Source organism: Pristiophorus japonicus, chromosome 8 (assembly GCF_044704955.1).
Source record: "Pristiophorus japonicus isolate sPriJap1 chromosome 8, sPriJap1.hap1, whole genome shotgun sequence".
Taxonomy (NCBI): Eukaryota; Metazoa; Chordata; class Chondrichthyes; family Pristiophoridae; genus Pristiophorus; species Pristiophorus japonicus.
This window is the reverse complement of record NC_091984.1, coordinates 25985385-26004595: the sequence shown is the minus strand read 5'-3', so window position 1 is coordinate 26004595 and position 19211 is coordinate 25985385. Positions and strand designations below refer to the sequence as shown.

The 19211-nt window shown below is 42.2% G+C and overlaps 1 protein-coding gene across 1 annotated transcript in view; it reads right to left on the bottom strand.

Moving 5' to 3' along the window:
* ephx4 (epoxide hydrolase 4) overlaps positions 1–19211 on the bottom strand; it is a 59425-nt gene that overhangs the window by 37264 nt on the left and 2950 nt on the right. The window contains exons 2-3 of the mRNA XM_070886600.1: positions 11517–11602; positions 1031–1188 (exon numbers count right to left, since the gene is read on the bottom strand). Of these exons, the coding sequence (XP_070742701.1) occupies positions 1031–1188; positions 11517–11602 (244 nt within the window). The remainder of the gene's footprint in view (positions 1–1030; positions 1189–11516; positions 11603–19211) is intronic.

Sequence of the window (19211 nt, the reverse complement as noted above, 5' to 3'; positions counted from 1 at the left end):
ACTGCCTATGTTTACTTGCAATTAAACATTGTGGTCTTGAAGGAAGAGGATGAGGAGTTGCTCTGTAATCTCCTCCAGCCCATAACCCCCTCCCCTCCTCCCCCCTGCCCGAGATTTCTGCGCTCCTTTAATTCTGCTCTCGAGCATCCCTGATTATAATCGCTCAACCATTGGTGGCCGTGCCTTTTGTTGCCTAGGTCCCAAGCTCTGGAACTCACTGCCAAAACCTCTCCGCCTCTCTAGCACTCTTTCCACCTTCAAGAACACTCCTAAAATCTATCTCTTTGACCAAGCTTTTGGTCACCTGCGCTAATTTCTACTTATGCGGCTTGGTGTCAAATTTTTTAATCTCATAATACTCCTGTGAAGCGCCTTGGGATGTTTCACTACATTAAAGGTGCTATATAAATACAAGTTGTTGTTCTTATAGGTGTGTTGTGATTGGTAGGTTTCTTTCATTTCTGCCACTGAATTAGGATTGCTTGAAAAGATGAGAAGTAAAATGGTGCTCACTTACCATGTTGATGTGGGTTAGCTAAAATTAGTGAACCATAGGAAATTAGCCCGTCATTTGTGAAAACCAAAAAATATAATTCTAAGTGTGTGGAAAAAAAATGCTGCCTAAATTAGCAATGGAAATTTGCCAGTTATTATAAAGATAATTGCAAAATTATACAGTTTATCTATTTACAGCAGAAAATGAGACTATGGCTGCTGCCTCTGTGATTTAATTCTATGTTAGAACGAGAACAATTTGAACATCGTAGAATTCTTAGATCAGCCCACTGCTCCTTGGTTTGCAACAGACTTAAAAAGTTAGTCATGACTACAGCACAAAGGCAAAGTGCTACAATGTAAAATGGTAACCATTGGTTACAACACCAGCGCAGTATCTGCATTTTGTTGAGAGGAAAAAAAATCATTGTGGAAATTAGAAAGAGAAATAAAGAAAGCAGTACTCTAAATCCCCGCTGGTCCAGAATAAAATACACCATTGAAAGCCGAGCAGGCATCCTTCCAACTAACCTACCGAGGGACTCCACAATGTCTTTTACATCTGTGATCAGACAATCCAGCTGGTAATTTTCTCGACCAATGGGTGCGTCTGATTCTCCATATCCTCGTAAATCAACTGCAATGACACGGAATTCGCTCTTAAATTCTTGAAGTTGATAACGCCAAGAGTACCTGCATCAGAGAAGAACATTGGTAAAGCTGTAGTTGAGAGAAGATATATTGGCACTCTTTGAAACCAAATTACTTTTAGCCCCCATTGAGGGTATCAAATCCCTTTTGTTCTATCCCCAAACTATCCCTGGTCCCCCTCGTGTACACATGCCGACTGCCTGTGTTTTTAAAAAACAAAGAGTCAGCGATGCGAGGGCCCTTGTTTGCGCTGTCCAACCTCTTGGGTCAAAATCAGCTGGATTCAACTGAGTCAGCTGAAGTCCTCTGCTTCTCCTCTTTGTGGGCTTCCTGTATTTATGTTGTTATCTCCTTCAGCTCTGGCCCCTGCATACATAGAAAGAAGCCTGCTGTGTTATACTCATTGAACAATCCCTTCTAATGGTGCCAAAATCAGGAGACCATTGTGACTTATAACAACTATTTTTATTTTAATATTTTTTTAAATTATGTAAATATCACACACATATATAAATATTTGTATAATGTGAAACCATTCCAGAATAAATTATTTTTAGCTTCAAATGCAGAATTACAGCACACTTCTTTCTTTATTCGTTCCTGGGATGTGGGCATCGCTGGCAAGGCCAACATTTATTGCCCATCCCGAATTGCCCTCGAGGAGGTGGTGGTGATAATAATGCTTGATAATACACAAAAAAGTCTCAAAAATCTGAGTTTTCCAGGGTGGGTCGTTGGGTGCCAATGAGAGAATAGGCTCCCAGACTCCCCCACAAAGTATATTTTACACAATCAGACCTCTTCAAAATCATATAAATCACCACTGCAAAAACTACTTTGTGTACTTCCCCATAATGCAACAAATGGAATATTGGGTATAGCTGCAGCTTAACTCATAACAAATTCTCATTCAACTTCTTTTTGCATGTCATACTTGAGGCCAGTAGATTTCAGTTTTCACAGGGAAATAAACAGAATTGCAGAAGGTGATCCCAAACCACTAATAGAAATCTTGAAATGCAATGTAATAAAAAGGAATTTAGCCTAGTCACTCATCTCGAAACTGTGGCTTTGGTCACAGGCCTTCATTCACAAATGTTTTTCAGTTCTATTTTGAGTTGTTAACATTTCCGGGGTTGCATCAGCTTTTTTCTGATTGCTGTTGTTGGTTAGCTTTTCTGAGTTTTGTGGGTTGGCATGTATGCTGCTGGTGCATGCTCCACTTGTGGCTGAGAACACAGTTGAGCTGATCCCATACCTCTAACCTCTAAGAGCCTGTCTGTAAGAGGCAGCCTGAACCATAGAAGAATTGTAGAAGCCGACAGCAGTGGTAGCTACTCAGCCCATCATATCTGCTGGCTTTTTACTAATCTCGCTGCCCTGCTCTCTTCCCATAGTCTTGAATCTTCATTCGGTGCAAATATTACCCAATTTTCTATTGAAGCATGCAATGGTCTCCGCTTGTGGAAAAGCATTCCATGCTTGAACAACCCTCTGTTAAGCAACTTCTCCTAAGCTCTCTTTTCACAATTTCAAACTGAGAAACACTTGTCACCTAACTGGAGGAAAGAGTCTTTTCACTTTATCCACCTTATCAAAACCCATCACAATTTAAAAAACCTCTATTAAATCTTCACTTAACCTCTCTGCACCAGCAGAAGTGGTCTCAGTATATCAAATCTCTCCTCATACCTACTGTTTTTGATCCCTAGCATCATCATGGTGAAACTATGCATGCACGGCTTTAATGCTCTTTCTACAACAGATGCAAAATCATTTTGATTTTATTTAAACATGTGGGAAGATAAGTAGGATTGTCTGAGTTTCCAATACACGAACTGCACACAATTATTTGTTTGAATACTCACCACGTAAGCTGGTAAAAGATTCAGCAGAAAAGATAGAGGAATGGGCAAAAAAGTGGTAGATGGAATTGAATGATTATACTTTGAATTGGGGAAGGCTAGATAATGTGGAAAAGCAGAGACATTTGGGAGTTGAGGTTCACAAGGCATTAAAAGCAGCACCTGAAGTGGATAAGGCCAAAAATGGAATTAAATATTAAGTTTTATGGTGAGGCATAGAACATAAAAGTTGAGATATAATGGTGAATCTATATAAAACCTTAGTAAGACCACAGTTGGAAGACTGTGTAGTTTTGGGCTTCACACTGTATGAAAGATGTTGCAGTAATAGAGAGAGTACAGCACAGATTCAATTAGGATGCTGCCTGCCTGGTAAAAGGAAATACAAATATGAAGAAAAACATTGAAAAATTAGGAGCGAGAAGATTAAGGAGTGATTTAATAGAAGTGTTTAAAATTTTGACTGGATGGGCCAGAGTATACAGAATAAGACTGTTGCCAGTGGTTGAGGGGTCCAAAACACGGGGACATAGATATAAGATTAAATGTAAAGAAAGAAAGAATTGCATTTATATAGCGCCTTCCACGACCACCAGATGTCTCAAAGCGCTTTTCAGCCAATGAAGTACTTTTGGATGTAGTCACTGTTGTAATGTGGGAAACGAGGCAGTCAACTTGCACACAGCAAACTCAAATGTAAGAGATTTAGGATACAGAGCAAGAGAATTTGTTTTAAACCACGGAAGGCTGTGAGGCTGTGGAATGCACTGCCAGAGTTAGTGACTGAAACAGAGACCGTGTCAACATTTAATAATAGGTTAGAGAGGCATGAAGTAAAAGAGGATAAAAAGATACATAGGCACATGGGATTAGGATTATGGCACATACGGAAGATAAACACCAACATGGATTGGTTGGGCCAAACGGCTTGTTTCAGTGTTTTATTTTATGTGAAATTCTATGATATTGTCATGTTTGATAGTTAAATTGGGATTAGACAGGTTGGTTATATTGCTCAAAATACAAACATTTTCATTGAGCAATTCTACTTTAAAAATTACAAATGGTTCTTGCACAAGGCTTTTGATAAGGTCCCACATGGCAGGCCGGTCACGAAAGTAAAAGCTCATGGGATCCAGGGCAAAGTGGCAAGTTGGATCCAAAATTGGATCCAAAATTTGCTCAGAGGCAGGAAGCAAAGGGTAATGGTTGATGAGTGTTTTTGTGGCTGGAAGGATGTTTCCAGTGGGGTTCCACAGAGCTCAGTCCTAAGTCCCTTGATTTTTGTGGTATATATCAATGGTTCAGACTTGAATGTAGGGGGTATGATTAAAAAGTTTGCAGATCATACAAAAATCGTCTATGTCGTTGATAATGAAGAAGATAGCTGTAGACTGCAGGAAGATATCAATCAACTGATCAGGTGGGCAAAAAGGTGGCAAATGGAATTCAATTTGGAGAAGTGAGAGATAAAGCATTTGGGGAGAGCTAACAAGGCAAGGGAATACACATTCAATGGTATGACACTGAGAAGTGTAGAGGAACAAAGTGACCTTGGAGTGCATGTCCACAGATCCCAGAAGGTAGCAGGCCAGGTAGATAAGGTGGTTAAGAAGGTATACGGAATACTTGCCTTCATTAGTCAAGGCATAGAATACAAGAGCAGGGAGGTTATGCTTGAACTGTATAAAACACTAGTCAGGCCACATGCAGTTCTGGTCACCACATTGCAGGAAAGATGTGATTGCACTAGCGAGGGTACAGAGGAGATTGACGAGGATATTGCCTGGACTGGAGAATTTTACCTATGAGGAAAGATTGGACAGGCTGGGTTTGTTTTCTTTGGGACAGAGGAGGCTGAAGGGAGACTTTATTGAGGAACATAAAATTATGAGGGACCGAGATAGAATGGATAGGATGGACCTATTTCCCTTAGTAGAGGGGTCAACAACCAGGGTGCATAGATTTAAAGTAATTGGTAGGAGGTTTAGAGGGGATTTGAGGGGAAATTTCTTCACCCAGAGGGTGGTGGGAACCTGGAACTCACTGCCTGAAAGGATGGAGGCTGAAACCCTCACCACATTTAAAAAGTACTTGGACGTGTACTTGAAGTGCCATAACCTACAGGGCTACGGACCAAGAGCTGGAAAGTGGAATTAGGCTGGATAGCACTTTGTCGGCTGGTGCGGATACGATGGGCCAAAATGGCCTCCTTCCATGCGTTAAATTTCTATGATGCGAAGACATTGTGAAATACTGGAGTTAACGTTTAAGTCAATAACCCTTCGTCAGAACTGGCTGCTGGAAATACACAGCGGGTTAGGCAGCATCTGTGGAGAGAGAAACTGAGTTAACGTATCAGAACCCAGTTCTTATGAAGGGTCATCGACCTGAAACGTTAACTCTTTCTCTCTCCACAGATGCTGCCTAAACCCTGCTGAGTATTTCCAGCATTTTCTGTTTTTATTTCAGATTTCCAACATCCACAGAATTTTGCTTTTGTCTGAAATACAGGATTGCATTTTAGAGAATGTAATCAATAATGGTATAAATGTAATGCTAATGTAAATTCAGGAATGGTACACCAGAAAATGTGTAATTTTGTGTTAACTAATGTATTTATTTCTCTGGCCAAACTGCAGCTGATTCAGCAAATTAAAATTAGATCTAGAACAGGAACATTTAAAAATCAAATTATAGATGAATTTTAGCTTAGGTAACAAGAATAACATTGATTTTTTTTTGAGAATACCAGAAGCTCAGATACTTTGACTTTATAAACAAATACTGTAGCCAAACGGCAAGGTACTGCTGAGTTAAGAACTCTGCAACAGAGCAAATGTATTTCTGGAAAACTTAAGTTGCGCTTAATTTGAATTAGCTTAATCTTTTACTGTGAATATAGAATGCCTGTATGTTCGAGTCTCATATGTAGGACATTTGACTATAAATATAGAATGCCCTTGCATTACAGTCTTCTATATAGGACATTCCCATTGTAAATATATTGAGAATGTCCTCGTGTTTTTCTAGTCTGATATGCAGGACATTTTCACTGTAAATATAGAATGTTTCAGTGTTGGAGTCTTGTACCCAAGGCTGTTTTCGTACATTAGGGAACAGGCAGGAGTAATAAGGACAGCTGCCTCATGAGATGGATCCTCTTGTGGCTGCTGGAAAGACTTGGAGAAATTCTACTTAGGTACACAATGAGCAACAGATTTTCCAAACACTAATGCCTGCTCCAGAAACCCGAGCTCAGCAATTGATGACCAACTGTGCACACAAGAGACAACGTTCCAGGCAATTACACTATCTGGAAAATGTCTCTACAGGCAGGAAAAGAGATGCACAAAGCTTTGTCTCTGGCTTTCTGCCCGAACAGTTGGACTGATACACTGAAGTGTACTTGCAGCAAGCTCTTATGTTTCTGGCGAAAACATGGGCATCAAACTTAGTACAAGCAATGCTCGCAGTGCTGCTCCAGGCAGCCTGGCAGAGAACTGACAGCTTGGCCATATCTTTTCAATGTTGGAGAGAATGGACTCTGATAATGAGTAAATCCTTCTCCTCTTGTCCTTTGGACTGCATGTCTTTGTACTGTACTTAGTTCAGGAACAAGAGGTAGGTTTTCTCTGCAGTCTGCCAAACAGGGCTTCAGTATTCCATCGCTGGGCAGATACAGGCTTTTTAGAATACTGAACTTGGTAACAGTGATCAGAAATGTCAGGCCTAAGGATTTAGACACTTTCAGCCAGCTGAACCTTTCGTTTGCCTCAATTAGATTTGACCATTATGCCAAGGTTAGAATTTCTGCCCAATCATAATCACTGGACATAAAATCCAGTTCAAGGACATCAACATTTACAACTGAAGAGAGTTTGCAACCCATAAACCAGACACTGCTGGGCAACATCGCGGCCCCCTTTCTGAATAAACTGCTGGACTTGCTCTCCCATCGTAGTAGATAACACTCTATATCCAAGCACAATCCAATTTTACCCATATCTGCCTGCCTGATTTGGGTCACCACTTGCTTTTCACACGGAAAGCTGACTACTGGGCAAAAGGTAGTGTGGTCAACAAAGAAAGTATCATACTTCAATGTCATTGATGATTATCAGCAATAGAGTGGATGGGATCAGGTTTGCTTCCTTGAGAGCATGGTGCATAGGTAATGCAGTAAAATGATAAATTCCCATTTATAATGACCCAATCTGAGAAAGTTGTGCATCCAGTTCAGAAGCTCAACAAATATGCAGCAGTCTTCTCAGTGAGGACAGAATACTATGCACTGATTCTTAGGGAGGACCGAATATTATACACTATTAAAAGTTCTTAAACTGTGAATACAGAATGTCATTGTTACAAATTCCTGCAGTCTCACTGTAAATACAGAATGGCCACTTTACACGAGTCTTGTGCAAACATCATTATATCCAAGTTTGGGGCCCCAATTTTCATTCCAGGCTGGTAGATAGTGGGGTGCCCCAGAGAACAAGCACACTGTATTTTAATTCCTGGGCCTCATTATAATTTCACAAATGGGCTTCCCACTCAGCTCGCTGACCCACCAGGGAAACCCACCAGGGGTCTAGAATGCAACCAGAGGTCTATTTAAAGCAGGAATGCACCTCTTAAAGCAATGTTGTATCCCCTTCTGCAAGATTTCGCAGTTTGGCTGCTAGGAAAGGCAAATGCTCAGAAATGAGTCAAAGGCGTGTTCCCTTGAGGTCCTGATGGAAGAGGTTAGGGAGAGGAGGGAAGTTATCTTTCCAGCCAATGCCAGGAGGATCCCAAAGCACCAAGTCCACCAGGCATGGAGAGACATGGCTGAAATTGTCAGCTCCAGGAGCATTAGCCCCTGGACCTAGATCCAGTGCAGGAAGTGCTTCAATGAGCTCTCAAAGAGTAGCAAGGATAAGTGCAGCTCTTCTTGTTTCCCATCTCTCTCTCGCTCTCTCAACAACACATGGCAGATATTACATAATGCCATGCACTTCCAGGAAAAATGCTACAATCAGGTTAGTACCCTTTCACCCACATCTGAACTATCAGAATAACAGTAACCAAAGCAAATATTAAATAATTAGTTAAGTATATACTGTTATATTTATACATATGTAAAGTAACAAATACTTAGGATGTCAATAATTCAGTATACATTACAGGTTACAGGTAATAAGAACACAAGATCATAAGAAATAAGAGCAGGAGTAGGCAATTTGGCCCCTCAAGCCTGGCTGATCTGATCTTGGCCTCAACTCCGCTTTATTTAGAGTGGGCATTTTAACCCTCAACTCCCCTATAGTTCAAAAATCTATCATATATTCAATGACCTAGCCTCCACAGCTTTCTGGGGTAGAGAATTCCAAAGATTCACAACCCTCAGAGAATAAATTCCTCCAGATCTCAGTTTTAAATGGGCGACTCCTTATTCTGAAACTATGCCCCCTAGTTCTAGATCCCCCTACAAGGGGAAACATCCTCTCTGCATCTACCCTGTCAAGCCCCCTCAGAATCTTGTACGTTTCAATAAAATCACCTCTCATTCTTCTAAACTCCAGTGAGTATAGGTTGTCTTCATAAGACAACCCTTTCATCTCAGGAATCAACCTCTGAACTGCCTCCAATGCAAGTATATCCCTCCTTAAATAAGGAGACCAAAACTGTACACAGTACTCCAGGTGCGGTCTCACCAACGCCCTGTACAGTTGTCGCAGGACTTCCTTACTTTTATACTCCATCCCCCTTGTAATAAAGGCCAACATTCCATTTGCCTTCCTAATTACTTGTTGTACCTGCATGCTCACCTTTTGTGTTTCATGTACAAGGACCACTAGATCCCTCTGTACTGCAGCATTTTGTAATCTCTCTCCATTTAAATAATAATTTGCCTTTTTATTCTTGCTACCAAAGTGGATAACCTCACATTTTCCCACATTATACTCCATCTGCCAAATGTTTGCTCACTCACTTAACCTGTCTATATCCCTTTGCAGATTCTTTGTGTCCTCCTCACAACTTGCTTTCCCATCTATCTTAGTATCATTGGCAAATTTGGCTACAGTGCACTCGGTCCCTTCACCCAAGTCATTAATATTGATTGTAAATAGTTGAGGCCCCAACATTGATCCCTGTGGCACACCACTAGTTACAGTTTACCAACCTGAAAATGATCCATTTATCCCAACTCTCTGTTTTCTGTTAGTTAGCCAATTCTCTATCCATGCTAATATATTACTCCCAACCCCATGAGCTCTTATCTTGTGCAGTAAACCTTTTATGTGGCACCTTATCGAATGCCTTCTGGAAATGCAAATACATCACACCTACTGGTTCCCTTTTATACACCCTGCTCGTTACATCCTCAAAGAACTCTATCAAATTTGTTAAGCGTGGTTTCCCTTTCATAAAACCATGCTGACTCTGCTTGATTGTATTATGGTTTTCTAAATGTCCTGCTACTACTTCCTTAATAATAGACTCCAGCATTTTCCCAATGACAAATGTTAGGCTAACTGGTCTATAGTTTCCTGCTTTTAGTCTCCCTTCCTTCTTGAATAGGGGCGTTCCATTTGCGGTTTTCCAATCCGCTGGGACCTATCCAGAATCCAGGGAATTTTGGATCCAGAACCAAGGCATCCACTATCTCTGCAGCCACTTCTTTTAAGACCCTAGAATGCAAGCCATCAGGTCCAGGGACTTGTCCATCTTTAGTCCCAATAGTTTGCCTAGTACTTTTTCTCTAGTGATAGTGATTGTTTTAAGTTCCTCCTCCCTATAGTCCCTTGATTATCTATTATTATTGGGATGCTTTTAGTGTCTTCTTCCGTGAAGACCGATACAAAATATTTGGTCAAAGTCCCTGCCATTTCCCTGTTTCCCATGATTAATTCCCCAGTCTCATCCTCTAAGGGACAAACGGTTACTTTAGCTACTCTATTCCTTTTTATATACCTGTAGAAGCTCTTACTGTCTGTTTTTGTATTTCTTGCTAGTTTACCTTCATAATCTATCTTCTCCCTCTATTATTTTTTTAGTCATCCTTTGCTGGTTTCTAAAAAATTCCCAATCCTCCGGCCTACCACTAATCTTCACAACATTGTATGCCTTTGTTTTCAATTTGATACTATCCTTAACTTCCTGAGTTAGTCTCGTAGTCTTTCTTTCTCACTGGAATATATCTTTGCTGATAGTTATGAAATATCTCCTTATATGTCTGCCACTACTTATCTACCGTCTTAGCCTTTAATTTATTTTCTCAGTCCACTTTAGCCAACTTGTCCTCGTACCTTTGTAATTGCCTTTATTTAAGTTCAGGACACTAGTTTGAGATGCAAGTTTCTCACCCTCAAACTGAATTTGAAATTCTAACATACTATGATCACTCTTCCCTCGAGGATCCTTTACTATGAGATCATTAATTAATCCTATCACATTATCAGATCTGAAATAGCCTGCTCCCTGGTTGGTTCCACAATGTATGGTTCTAAGAAACCATCTGAATACACTATGAACTCGTCCTCAAGGCTACCTTTGCCAATTTGATTTGTCCAATCTATAAGAAAATTAAAATCGCCCATGATTATTGTAGTACCTTTCTTAGAAGCCCCCATTACTTCTCAATTTATACTCGGTCCTACAGTGTGAACCTGTGGAATTCTCTACCACAGAAAGTTGTTGAGGCCAGTTCATTAGATATATTCAAAAGGGAGTTAGATGTGGCCCTTACGGCTAAAGGGATCAAGGGATATGGAGAAAAAGCAGGAATGGGGTACTGAAGTTGCATGATCAGCCATGATCATATTGAATGGTGGTGCAGCCTTGAAAGGCCGAATGGCTTACTCATACACCTATTTTCTATGTTTCTATGTTACTGTTTGGGGGCCTATAGACTACTCCCACCAGTGACTTCTTTTCCTGATTCTACATTTTGATCTTCGAGCCAATCTCATTTCTCACTACTGCACTCTCATCCTTTATTAACAGAGCTTCCCCGGCTCCTTTTCCTTTCTGCCTATCCTTCCGAAATACCCCTGAATATTCAGTTTCCAGCTTCAGTGGTCACCGTGCAACCACGTCTCTGTAATGGCTATCAGATCATACCCACTTATTTCTATTAGTGCTGTCAACTCGTCTATCTTGTTACAAATTCAAATAAAGAGCTTGTAATTTTGTCTTTTTACCATTTTTCTCTACTCTGTCACATATGCACAACACATATGCAGCAGTTTCTACAACACAGTCATTGGAAAGTGATGCAAACATGGCAATTATCGTTTCGTGAGACCTATTGAAAGCAATAAATTTCTTAATGTGCTTCTACCTTTGAGACTATTGGTGCAATCTCACTCAAAATCATATCAGCTTCAGTTCATTACAATATAAAATCATTTCTACAATCAAATTTGTTATACATAATAAAGGAGTAGAACAGAGAGAATAGCAACATCTCAAACGCTACAAACTCCTGATTCAGGAAAGTAAAAACAAAATCATTACCAGAATTCTGGGAATCCATGCAGCAACAGCATAAGGGGTTTTCCCCTGTCTCCAGCAGCAACATAGTGGAACCTTAATCCCGACTCCTAGAAATTCAGAGAGAGAGAAAAAAAATCAAGTACAATATATCACCCATTTTAAAAGAGCAAATGATAAGATTTTTAAAATTGTATTTGTATACACATGTGCAGCATCCACCAGCTCCATCAAAGACTACAGTTACCCAAATATACCATCCGCATTGAAAGATCATGTTGCCAGGACAGAATGAAACTGTCACATAAAGCAATAAGTGCTCTTATGTTTTATGACCTACCTGTGGGGGTAAAATGAGACAAGGCTTTGAGTAAATTACATATCACCAAATAACTCAAGAGTTCAACAAAACCAAACAGGATCGATTTGGTGTGGAGTTTATGGGACATGTATTTTTCAAATTGTTCTTGGGATGTAGCCAATCCGGGATAAGCATAATTTATTGACCATTAAGAATCAATCTCATAATGTGGGATTGGAATCAAATGAAGGCAGAGATTGCTGGCTCTCTTCCCTGAAGGACATTAGTGAACTAGTTTGTTTTTTATGACAATCCAGTAGATTTCATAGTCATTGTCCTCCCACCAACTCACAAATTACTGAACTTACCTAGAGTTACATCAAATTGACAGCACAGAAACAGGCCATTGGGCCCAACAGGTCGAAGTTGGAATTTATGCTCCACACAAGCTTCCTCCCACCTTACTTTATCTAACCCCATCAACATATCCTTCAATTCCTTTCACCCTCATGTATTTATCCAGATTCCCCTTATGCTATTTGCCTTAACTACTCCATGTGATCGTGAGTTCCACTCTCTTATCACAGCTAACCTGGCGTGCCTTGATGACCCAGAGATGCAGAATGCTTGGTCTGCCCCCTCTGCCTACGAAGAAACACTTGGTCACTCAACCAGAAAACACCAGGACTGGTCTGATGAGAATGATCAGGAGATCCAAAAACTAATAGATCGCAAGCGCAGAGCATTTCTGAGCCTTAAGCAACAACCCAACTCGGGAGCAGCAAAGCAACATTACAGGCGGTTCAAGCTGAGGTCCAACAAAAAACCCTGGATCTAAAGAACTGGTGGTGGATGGAGAAAGCACAGGAGATACAACAACTGGCCAACAGCCATGATATGCGAGGATTCTTCATCGCAGTCAAGGCCACCTACGGTCCAAACTCCCAAGGCCCCACCCCACTGCTGGCCAAGAACGGGGGAACACTCATCAAGGACACCGAGGCAGTCAGGGCCCGCTGGAAGGTGCACTTCGAAGATCTCCTCAATTGAGACTCTGCCTTTGACTCAAGTGTTCTCAACTCCATCCCGCAGCATGCGACCCGCCACCACCTCAGTGAGACCCCAACGTTGCATGAGGTAGGAAAAGCCAGAAGACAGCTCAAGAACAACAAGGCTACGGGAGCGGATGGAATCCCTGCTGAGGCGCTAAAGTATAGAGGAGAGGCGCTCTTGGCGCGGATACATGACATCATCTCTCTCATCTGGAGGGAGGAGAGCATGCAGGAAGATCTCAGAGATGCAGTGATTGTGACCATCTTTAAAAAAGGGGACAAGTCCGACTGCGGCAACTACAGAGGAATCTCCCTGCTATCAGCCACTGGGAAAGTTGTCGCTAGAGTCCTCCTCAACCCCCTTCTCCATGTGGCCGGAGTCACAGTGCGGATTTCATCCCCTACGGGGCACAACGGACATGATCTTTGCTTCACAACAGCTGCAGAAAAAATGCAGGGAGCAGCGCCAACCCTTATACATGGCCTTCTTCGACCTTACAAAGGCCTTTGACACTGTTAACCGTGAGGATATATGGAGCGTCCTCATCCGTTTCGGATGCCCCCAAAAGTTTGTCACCATCCTCCGCCTGCTCCATGACGACATGCAGGCCATGATCGTTACCAACGGATCCATCAAAGACCCAATCTACGTCTGGACCGGGGTCAAACAGGGCTGCTTCATTGCTCCAACCCTCTTCTCAATCTTCCTCGCTGCCATGGTCCACCTCACAGTCAACAAGCTCCCCGCTGGAGTGGAACTAAACTACAGAACCAGTGGGAAGCTATTTAACCTTCTTTGTCTCTAGGCCAGCTCCAAGACCACCCCAACCTCTGTCATCGAGCTACAGTACTCGGACGACGCCTGCGTCTGCGCACATTCAAGGCTGAACTCCAGGATATAGTCGACGTATTTACTTAGGCATATGAAAGCATGGGCCTTACGCTAAACATCCCTAAGACAAAGGTCCTCCACCAGCCTGTACTTGCCGCACAGCACTGCCCCCCAGTCATCAAGATCCACGGCTCGGCTCTGGACAACGTGGACCATTTCCCATATCTCGAGAGCCTCTTATCAACAAGAGCAGACAGTGACAATGAGATTCAACACCGCCTCCAGTGCACCAGCGGGAATGTTCGAAGACCAGGCCCTCAAATCTACCACCAAGCTCATGGTCTACCCTTTCATGGTCTACCCGCCTTCCTGTATGGCTCAGAGGCATGGACCATGTACAGTAGACATAGAAACATAGAAAATAGGTGCAGGAGTAGGCCATTCGGCCCTTCTAGCCTGCACCGCCATTCAATGAGTTCATGGCTGAACATTCAACTTCAGTACCCCATTCCTGCTTTCTCGCCATACCCCTTGATCCCCCTAGTAGTAAGGACCTCATCTAACTCCTTTTTGAATATATTTAGTGAATTGGCCTCAACAACTTTCTGTGGTAGAGAATTCCACAGGTTCACCACTCTCTGGGTGAAGAAGTTCCTCCGCATCTCGGTCCTAAATGGCTTACCCCTTATCCTTAGACTGTGACCTCTGGTTCTGGACTTCCCCAACATTGGGAACATTCTTCCTGCATTTAACCTGTCTAACCCCGTCAGAATTTTAAATGTTTCTATGAGGTCCTCAAGTAGCTGGAGAAGTACCATCAACGATGCCTTTGAAAGATCCTACAAATCCCCTGGGAGGACAGACTCACCAACATTAGCATCCTCGACCAAGTCAACATCCCCATCATTGAAGCACTGACCACACTTGATCAGCTCCGCTGGGCAGGCCACAATGTCCGCATGCCAGACACGAGACTCACAAAGCAAGCGCTCTACTCGGAACTCCTTCATGGCAAACGAGCCAAGGGTGCCCAGAGGAAACGTTACAAGGATACCCTCAAAGCCTCCCTGATAAAGTGTGGCATCCCACTGACACCTGGGAGTCCCTGGCTAAAGACTGTCCTGAGTGGAGGAAGTGCATCCGGGAGGGTGCTGAGCACTTCGAGTCTCATTGCCGAGTGCATGCAGAAAACAAGCGCAGGCAGCAGAAGGAATGCGTGGCAAAGCTGTACCACCTATCCTTACCCTCAACGACTGTCTGTCCCACCTGTGGCAGGGACTGTGGCTCTCACATTGGACTGTTCAGCCACCTAAGGACTCATTCGAAGAGTGGAAGCAAGTCTTCCTCGATTCCGAGGGCCTGCCTATGATGATGATCGTAATGATGAAAGCCATAGACAGATCCCACGTGTGGTGGCCTGGCATGTTCAAAGATTTGAGTATCTGAATCCCTAGGTCTCTCTGCTCCTTTTAAAGTTTAACCATTTAGAGTATATCTCATCCTCTTATTCTTCCTCCCAGAATGTATCATCCCACATTTATTCATATTAAATTTTTATCTAACATTGTGCAATGTACTAACATGCCTATGTCCTCTTGAAGTTACTCTTCATAGTTAATTATGTTCATTATTTTTGTGTCATCTGCAAATTTTGAAATTGCGCCCCGGTATCCAAGTCCAGATCATTTATATATTTAGAGGAGCTACAGTCCCATTACTGACTCCATACACATCCCTTCAGTCCAATAAACATTGAGTAGCCACTAGTTAATTTTCTGTCCCTTAACCAACTTCCTATCTATGCTATAAAAACAAAAAATGCTATAAAGCAGGTCAGGCAGCATCTGTGGCGAGAGAAACAGAGTTAACGTTTCAGGTCGATGATCTTTCATCAGAACTGGAAAAAGTTAGAGATGTAACCGGTTTTAAGCAAGTGCAGAAGCAGGGAAAGCGGAGGTAGGGGAGGTAAGAACAAAAGGAAAGGTCTGTGACAGAGTAGAAGGCAGGAGAGATTAAATGACAAAAGGGATGATGGTGAAAGGCAAAAGGGGATAGTAATGGGACAAGAAACAAAAGATGGGTCTAGAAGAGATGTAAATGGGAATAGCAGAATTATTACCAACAGCTGCTGTCCAAAAAAATGGGAGCAGTGGTTCTGATCTGAAATTGTTGAACTCAATGTTGAGTCCAGAAGGCTGTAAAGTACCTAATTGAAAAATGAAGTGCTGGTCCTCAAGCTTACAGTTACTTCATTGGAACAGTGTGGGAGGCAGAGGGCAGGGAGCTCAGAGTGGGAGTGGAGTAGAGAATGAAAGTGACAGGCGACCGGAAGCTTGGGGCCACGCTTTCGGACTGAATGGAGGTGTTCCACAAAGTGATAACTCAATCGGCGTTTGGTCTCACCAATGTTGGGGAGACCACATCGTGAGCAGCGAATACAGTATACTAAATTGAAACAAGTACAAGTAAATCGCTGTATCACCTGGAAGGAGCGTTTGGGGCCCTGGACGGTGGGAAGTGAGGAAGTAAAAGGACAGGTGCTGCATCTCCTGCGCTTGCACGGGACGGTGTCGTGGGAAGGAGAGGGGTGATTGACCAGGGTGTCATGGAGGGTATGGTCCCTTCGGAATGCTGAAAGGGGAGGGGAGGGAAAGATGTGTTCCGAGGTGGCGGAAATGGCGGAGGATGATCTGTTGAATGTGGAGGCTGGTGGGGTGGAAGGAAAGAAAGACTTGGCGAGGACAAGAGGAATCGTGGTTCTGGGAGGGAGGGAAAGGGATGAGAGCAGAAGTACGGGAAATTGGATGGGCGCGGTCGAGGGTTCTGTCAATCACGGTTGAAAAAAAGTCTTGCATTTATATAGCGCCGTTCACGACGTCCCAAAGCGCTTTAGTCAGTGAAGTACTTTTGAAGTGTAGTCACTGTTGCAATGGAGGAAATGCGGCAGCCAATTTGTGGGCAGCAAGCTCCCCACAAACAGCAATGTGATAACGACCAGATAATCTGTTTTAGTGATGTTGAGGGCTAAATATTGACTCGGACACCAGGGATATCTCCCTTGCTCTTCTTCAAAATAATGTCATGGAATCTTTTACGTCCATCTGAGAGAGCAGACGATTTAACATCTCATCTAAAAGATGGCACTTCTGACAGAGCAGCACTCCCTCAGTACTGCCCTTGGGTGTCAGTTGAGATTTTTGTGCTCAAATTTCTGCAGTGGGACTTAAACCCACAACATTCTGAATCAGAGACAAGAGCGCTACCCTCTCAGCCACAGTTGACATAAGAACATAAGAGATAGGAGCAGGATTAGGCCATTTGGCCCCTCGAGCCTGCTCCACTATTCAATAAGATCATGGCTGATCTGATCCTGGCCTCAACTCCACTTTCCTACCATTTATTCCCTTATCGTTCAAAAATCTGTCGATATCCGCCTTAAATATTCAATGACCCAGCTTCCACAGCTCTCTGCTTTTATACTCTATCCCCCTTGCAATAAAGGCCAACATTCTGTTTGCCTTCCTGATTACTTGCTGTACTTGAATACTAACTTTTTGTGTTTCATGCACAAGGACCCTCCAGGTCCCTCTGTACTGCAGCACTTTGCAATTTTTCTCCACTTAAATTATAATTTGTTTTTCTATTTTTTCTGCCAAAGTAGATAACCTCACATTCCCACATTATACATTGACAGTTGAGGAATCCTCAGTTGAGGAAAAAGGAAGACATATTGGAAGCACTGGTATGCAAGGTGGCATCGTCAGAACAGATGCGGCAAAGACGGAGAACCTGGGAGGGTGGACTGGAGTCCTTGCAGGATGTGGGATGGGAGAAGTGTTGTCAAGGTAGCAGTGGGAATCAGTGGGCTTGTTGGATATAGTGGATCTTGGTAAATAGGCTATGAACATTGAGTTCAACAATTTTACATCATTACCATTGCCCCATGTTTTTACATAGCAGCTGTTGGTAATGATTCTGCTATTCCCATTTACACTTTGTCTAGACCCATCTCTTGTTTCTTTACTTGTTCCATTACCATCCCCTTTTTGCCTTTCACCATCATCCCTTTTGCCATTTAATCTCTCCTGCCTCCCAACCTATCACAGATCTTCCCTCTTGTTTTTTGCTCCCGCCACCCTTTCCCTGCCTCTGTAGTTGCTGGAAACCTGTTACATCTCTAACATTTTCCAGTTATGATGAAAGGTCATTGACCTGAACCGTTAAATCTGTTTCTCTCTCCACAGATGTTGCCTGACCTACTGAGCACGTTCTGTTTTTATTTTAGATTTCCAGCATCCGCAGTATTTTGCTTTTTCCTACTAATGCTGCTGCATTCCCTTTAATATCATGAGCCTTCATTTGATCAATAGACTTCCTATATGGCAGCTTATCAGACACCTTCATAGACAGCATCCACTGCATTTCCTTTACCAATGCACTCCATTATTTGCTCAATTAAATTTGTCAGATATGACTTGCTTTTACAAATTTGTGCTGGCTGTTCTTAATAAACCCATTCATTTTATCCTGTATTAATTTTACTCTGTATTATGGCCTCGAGAAGCTTACCGACTACTGGTGTTAAGCCAATTAGCCTATAGTTACCTAGTTTATCCCTTTCTCCTTTTTTCAACAGAGGAATTACATTGCATGTTGCTATTCTTGTGTGCTATGCCAGAGTGCAATCGCGCCACCCCTCGTGACCCAGGTTTTAAAAAAATTAATTAATTACTTCCCCCTCCCTTTTTGAATACCCCAGGTGAGCTGAGTAGCATCTTCTTATCCTTGAGTTTTCTCATGTTCTGCTATGTGCAACATGGATTGTTCTTTGACGTTAACCAGATAATAATGTATTTTCAGGAACTTACAGTAATCCAGGATAAGTTACACGACTTCTGATAACATTGAGGCATTATTAGGATTTTTGCCTTCAACACTAGTTGCTAATTAAATATGACAGCTCATTGGCATCAAAACCTTGTTAGCAAGTCAGACTTATACTTTTTGGACACATCTGCAAATTAAAATTAATCACCATTAAAAAAGCCATCACATTACACAATCTCATCCGTTACTGCACTTTTAAGGTTCAAGATTAGAATATGTAATTCCTTAGTTACCAAACCAAAGTCATTTATTACAATTAAAGGTTTAAAATTGATTATAGTAATAGCAGTGAATACATTTGCAGAAGTGATCCGATTTAATAAGATTCATGCATTGTTAAATCTGTATTTAGAATGACTATTACGCACCATGGTAACTGGAAAAGAACAGGTGACCCTACTGGCTCCAGATTGTGGTATCCTCCTCCACATCTCTACCACCCACATTCTCCCCCCACATATATACCTCCTTTCTCAATCTTTCACCTACAGTGCAGAATGAAAGGAGGAAGCTATAATAAGATTACAGAGCATGGGTATTATCTTTTACATGATACTATTTTACGAAGAGCTGTGAAAAATCCTCAGTTAACTTGAAAGCGATGTGGGCCTCAACATCAGATTATTTTATCTGCCTCGCCCTACTGT